Source organism: Capsaspora owczarzaki (assembly GCF_000151315.2).
Source record: "Capsaspora owczarzaki ATCC 30864 unplaced genomic scaffold supercont2.12, whole genome shotgun sequence".
NCBI lineage: Eukaryota > Filasterea > Ministeriida > Capsasporidae > Capsaspora > Capsaspora owczarzaki.
The window spans coordinates 1,044,531-1,050,530 of record NW_011887303.1 but is presented as its reverse complement, the minus strand read 5'-3'; the positions used below and the strand labels follow the sequence as shown (position 1 = coordinate 1,050,530).

The following is a 6,000-nucleotide window of genomic DNA, read 5'->3' as shown; positions in this document are numbered from 1 at the left end:
AACTGCGCCGGCTTGCCGATACTGCCAAAAAACGACTCACTCTCCCTACAATTGCCCCGCTAAGCACAAAGGCGACAAGAAGCGCAAAACCCAAGTGAGCAGAACCCACCACCACTCCGACCCCGAGTCGGACACCGAAGAGGTGCTCCCCTCGTACAAGCACCATGCCACAACCAGCCAATCCAAGGACGGTTTCATCCCAGTCAGGTCGAACACCCACCGATCCAAGGACCCCAACGCCCAACCTGGCGACGTCAGCATTGTGCGCAGGACCAGCTCGAGCGCTGAGCAAACACAAGCCTCACCCGCTCCGATCAGCAGCACTGCTAACGGACGCACAAGCCCCGATCACGACCCGAGGAACAAGCGCTTCTGTGGTGAAGACCACAGGAAAGACCCTATTCCAGTGTCAAACAGCTATGCACTTCTGGCGAACGCTGATGACTCACACTCCACTTTCGAACCGACCACCGTGCCCGAGGAGCCTCCGGGGGTCGCGATGGACACGAGCCAAGAATGACCGGCCTTCTCTTCGCAACTCTAAATGCGCGCTCCCTCTCTGTAGGGGGCAATGCGCCCCTCCCCTTCTTCTCCTCCTCCTCCGCCTCTCTCATCCATGCACTCTCCAATCCGGCCACCACCTACAACGGCCGCCCAACTCCTCCAACCGTCATCCTGCTTCAGGAAACCTGGCTCACGCCAGCGACCGAAGCAGCCGCCTCCAACCTCTTCCGCGACTACACTTGCTTCTGGAGCTCCGAGCCGGAACCCAAGCACGGGGTCGGCATCCTCATCAGGAAGCCGGCACCGGGCGACACCAACCCCGCACTCGCGAGCCCAACACTACTCAGCTCCATCCCAGGGCGAGCCCTCATCATCACAGCAAACCTCAACAGCAAGCCAACCATCATCTCATCAATCTATGCCCCGGCATCTGGCTCACAAGCTGACAAAGTGGCGTTCCTGGACCAACTCAGCGACCTCATCAAGTCAGCCACCCAGCCAAACGACGACGAGCCAAGGCTGCCCGCCATCATCGGCGGCGACTTCAACAACACACCCAACATCAGCCCCCTGTACGTCCAGCCAGAGCCAAGCCAAGAGCCTAGGAGCGCCACACAGGCAAACCACGCTCTCAAGGACTTCATCAACAAGCACGCACTCGAGGATGCCTGGCTGCTCAACCACCGCGCCGATGACCCTGTCGAATACACACGATGGCCGAGCAAGAACCAGACACACCGAGCCTCCCGCATCGACCTCATGCTCCTGTCATCCAACCTCCCGCTCACAATCAAGTCGACCGCGACCAGGATTTACCAACACTCGGACCATCGAGGCGTCTGTGTGAACCTGGTGGCGCCGTCCGCGGAAGACAGATGCACTCCACCCTTCAAGCTGAACGACACCATTCTCGAACACGCTGGCTTCTGCGGCATGGTCCTCAACGAGATAGCAGAGCTGGCGCGCCGCCCCGACCCCGAGAACCACTGGACTGCTTTCAAGGCCGACGTAGCATGGCTAGCCCAGTGCCTGTGCGGCTCCATTGCGAAAGACCGGGCGAAGGCTCTGGCCCAAGCGAGCCGCAAGCTCAAAATCATCGAAGGCAACCTCCTCGCAGCAACATCCCCCGCAGAGGCAAAACTGCTTGCAGCCGAACGAGCGGAGCAGGAAGCCCGTGCCAAAGCTGAGCTCGAGCATCGCGCGCAAGGAGCACGAGTCCGCTCGGCCAAAAAGTGGCGCACCGAGGGCGAACACCCCACCTCCTTCTACTTCTCGCTCGAAAAGCAGTCCCAAAAGGCGACGCACATCCCAATGCTCCTCGTCGACGGCAAAGAAGTCACCGATGCGGCCGGCATCACGGACGCCCAGCGAGATTTCTACGCTAAGCTCTATGCGCACGTACCCATTAACCCAGCAGCTGCCCAGCACATCCTCAGCCATGCAAAGCCCAACGAGATGCTCGACGACGAGGACCACGAGTTGATGAGCAGACCGCTGGAGGCATGGGAGATCGTCCACGCCATCAACAAAACTGCATCTGGCAAGTCCCCAGGGCCCGACGGGCTGGGCACTGCGTTCTACAAAAAGTTCAAGCACGAGCTGGCCCCAATCCTCGCCGCCATCGCCAACCGCTCGCTCGAAAATGGTCGCCTTCCGGAATACATGCAGGACGGCTTCGTCAAGCTGCTGTACAAGAAAGGCCCGCGCTCTGACCTTGGCAACTACCGACCAATCTCGCTGCTGAACTGCGACTTCAAACTCCTGACCAAAGCAGTGATCGCTCGGCTGCAGCTGGTGGTCAACGACATCATACCACTCAACCAAAACGGGTTTGTCACCTCTCGGACCATCGATGGCTGCGTCCATCTCACCCGAGATGTGATTGATCTGTGCAACACCATCAAAACCCCTGGAGTGATTGCCATGACAGACGCGTCCAAGGCGTTCGACAAGGTCTCACACGACTTCCTGTATGCTGCACTCAGAGCGTACGGAGTCGGGCCAGGCTACATCAACATGATCAAACTCTACAACACCAATGGCCGCTCCTCGATGGTGTACCAAGGCCGAGTCTCGGATCACTTTTCAATCCAAAGGTCGGTGCGCCAGGGAGGCTGCGACTCGCCGACGCTCTTCGCGTTCTACGCCTGCGCCATCGTAGACTACTATCACCCAAAAAAGTTTTTTACATCGCGTGTTTTTTCCACTCCTCACCCCGCCCTGCGACCGTTTTGACCACAAATCTCCCTTTTCCCTCTCTACTGCATGTATATATGTACCTTCTATGTGTTTAGAGTGAGAGGAGCGGAGGGGTGATGACTGGTACGACGGGGGAAGGAGAAAGGATGCAAAAAGGGACAAAACGCGATCGCCCAAAAAAGGGACTTTTTGGCGTTCTTTTTTCAACTTTCACAAACACAACACCATACGGACGCATGAGCCCCACCAAACCATTTCAATACTTGGTATAACCACCATGGGCATCCAAAACTGCTTTGATGCGGCGCGGCATGGATGAAATGAGCGAGGTGCAGACCTCGACGGTGAGGACCTTGTGGTAGACCTCTTGGAAGCGCTCCCAGAGCATATCTTGGTTTGTGATCTCTCGCTGCTTGTACACAGCGTTCTTGACCATGTTCCACGCATGCTCGATGGGGTTGAGGTCGGGGGAGTTCGCAGGCCACTCCAAGAGGGTGAGGTTCTGGTTTTTGAACCATTTCATCACGTCCTTCCGCTTGTGACAGGGCGCGTTGTCCTGCATGAAAATCAGGTTTGGGTCGTTTCCCCAAGCGGCCAGACTGTCTTTCAACTCCTCATTCAGAACGGAGAGGTAGACGTCGCCGTTCATGCGGTCGCCGAGCTCGGAGAAGAAGGAGATGCCGTAACGCGAAATCGCTCCCCACACATTGATGTGCCCTCCTCCAAACTTGACAGTGCCCTGGACCGACCTGTCGTCGAGCGGTGCACCCCACACACGCCACACACGGCCAGAGTTGTTGTTCCTGTACAGGTAGAGAGCGGTCTCGTCGGAAAAAACGACGTTCAACCAGTCCTCTACGGTCCAATTGGCGTGAGCGCGGGCGAAAGCAAATCGGGCGTCTTTATGACGCTGCAGCAGCCTCGCTTTTTTTGACCTTCGCCGCACAAAAAAGACCCTCCCGCCGCAGCACGTTCCTGATCGTCTCTGCAGTGACATCACAGAGCCTCCATTTGCGCATGGTGGCGGCGACTTCGGTAGCTGTCTGAGACTCTCCGGTCTTAATCTGCTGCACGATGTTTACAGCGGCAGTCGAAAAAACCTTGGTCGGACGTCCAGATCGCGGCGAATCCTGCGTCCCGCCCCTCGCCGAGTAGCGTACATGGATTGCACGCACTGTGTGCCAAAGGAGACCGAGTTGGTCGGCGATCTGGCGGTAGGAGAGGCCGGCTTTGTGCAGCTCCAACACGTTCGACCGAATGACCTCCCTACTCGGCTTGATGACAGTGGGCTTCGGCGGCGATGGTGGGGATACATTGCCGCGTGTGACTCGCTTCACGGACGAAGACGGCGGGGACGAGGCACGAGTAGAACGAGCCATGGGGGCGTCGAACTGTGGAAATGAGAGAAAAAGGCGGGAAAAATTCAATCCAAAGCGCGCGCTTTTTTTCGATGTTTTCCCGCATCCACGCGGTCCCCACACGCACACTTCTCTTCCCGTCCCCGCTCCTCATCATTTTCCGATGTAGGGTACACCGACGCACACCCCACATGTGAAATAGGGCGAACTAACCGTCGTCACACGGAGATGGAGACTGAATTAACCAAAACAAATCGCGATGTAAAAAACGTTTTTGGGTGATAGTACAGCACAAAGTAAGCTCGCACTTTCCAACAAACACTCGCCCGCAAACCGCAACGTCGAAGTGCTGAATGGCGGCGGTGTGCAGATGGATGGATCCCAAAGCACTGTTCCAGATAGAGGGAGACACGCGGGTCCATCACACCTCGTTGTAGCGCGCTGCCACTGCACCTGTGTGTCCACTCCAAGCGCTCTCTTCCTGATCACTTCCACTCTTTTCGTCTAACAATGTGCGTCATCAAGAGAGCGGCGGAAAAGGGACGATATCAGTTCGATCTTGTCAGCATTGGAAGATCTTAGTTTTTTCTTTGTGTGTTTTGTTCGTTTCTTCGTTGCTTTTCTATGTTCCCTTGCTTGTTCTATTCCGTCGCAGGACACGGCTGCTCCTCCTGCCCCTTGTTCTGCTCGGTGCTTGTTGCGTGCTGCAGCAAAACACATCATCGGGTCAGCGCGCGAGAGAGACAGCGAGCGAGCGGCCAGGAACGAGTGCAATGCATTGTGTGCTGATCGCTTAGGGCTTAGACTCAGCTGCACACCCGCTCTATCGCTGAGCAGTGCAACTGCAAGATGAACCGAAACTATCAAAGAAGAACAGCGGGTTGCTCTTTGGATTTGATATGCGCCTTGACGTACCTTCGTTCCCAATGGAGCACCGACAAAACCCAAAAAAAAAAAAACGAAAAAAGAAAAAAAAAAAAGGATGACAATCACCCTGATTTGTTCGACTTCCATTTCTATGAGGCCTATTTCATTGAATTTGTTTGGAACGGGACCATATTGTCACTAGTCTTACCGCATATTGAAATTGAAGTGTGAATCCTTCTTTGAAGACACAATTTCACCTGAACAAACAACCAACTTGGGTTTTGCAGTCAACTTTGCGCAATCAAACTTGTATCATTGCCCATCAAGACGAGGAGCACAAGGCAAACAGTCGCTCGATCGCGGCTGATGGAGAGTACCAAGAATAGCCTTCTCGCACATTCGTTCGAGTCGCGACTCCTACTTTTGAGCAAGTCATCAAGCAAGGAAGTGTCATAAAGCAACATCAACTGTCACACCTGAGAAGGAGCCATAGGTAGATATGGAGTAAATTAAGCACTGAGCTAACAGAAATGGGTTGGGGTGTAAGGAGAATCACAGCGCGACCAAGACGCACCGTGCACCAAGAAACACATCTGCACTTTCACAGCATTGCACCAATTTCGCGAATCGTCGTCCCATCCTGAAGGGCTGTCAGAGCTTTGACAAGCTGGGCAAAGGTCGGTCGTTTCTCAGGCGACATGTCCCAGCAGCTCAGCATCAGGCTAAACAGCTCCGCTGTACAGTGCTCCGGCCTGGGCAGTCGACCCCCAGCCTCCACATAAGCCAGAGTCTCCATGGCTTTCATCGTGCCGTACGGCGTTGCACCATAACTAAAGCATTCCCCTACCAACATGCACCAACGCACGTGAGATGCACGCACAAACTTCCCGATGGGAATCGGTTGTACTATCCCCCGAAAAAGTTCGTGAAGAATGGTAGTTCACTATGTTCCGGCACCCATGCCCCACCCTCTCCCCCCTACAGTAGTTGGCAGACCTTGTGAACATACAAAATACACTGTCATTTGGAAGATTGAGCTCCGTCAGAGAAGGAGGGAGGCCGAAAAGAAGAA

The 6,000-nt window shown here is 55.2% G+C and overlaps 2 protein-coding genes across 2 annotated transcripts; one reads left to right on the top strand and one right to left on the bottom strand.

Annotated features, from left to right (window-relative positions):
* Positions 1 to 64: 64 nt before the first annotated feature.
* Positions 65 to 2,739, top strand: CAOG_09021 (hypothetical protein; the record flags this gene model as incomplete). Its single annotated transcript, XM_011272406.1, has 2 exons — positions 65 to 377; positions 566 to 2,739. Coding segments are annotated over 2 exons (2,487 nt in total), but the record flags the coding sequence as incomplete, so codon positions are not given.
* A 220-nt stretch (positions 2,740 to 2,959) lies between these two features.
* On the bottom strand, positions 2,960 to 4,082 carry CAOG_09020 (hypothetical protein; the record flags this gene model as incomplete). The annotated part of the gene is made up of 2 exons (XM_011272405.1): positions 2,960 to 3,558; positions 3,659 to 4,082. The coding sequence occupies 2 exons, from the start codon at positions 4,080 to 4,082 to the stop codon at positions 2,960 to 2,962; spliced, it is 1,023 nt and encodes a 340-aa protein (XP_011270707.1).
* Positions 4,083 to 6,000: the final 1,918 nt, after the last annotated feature.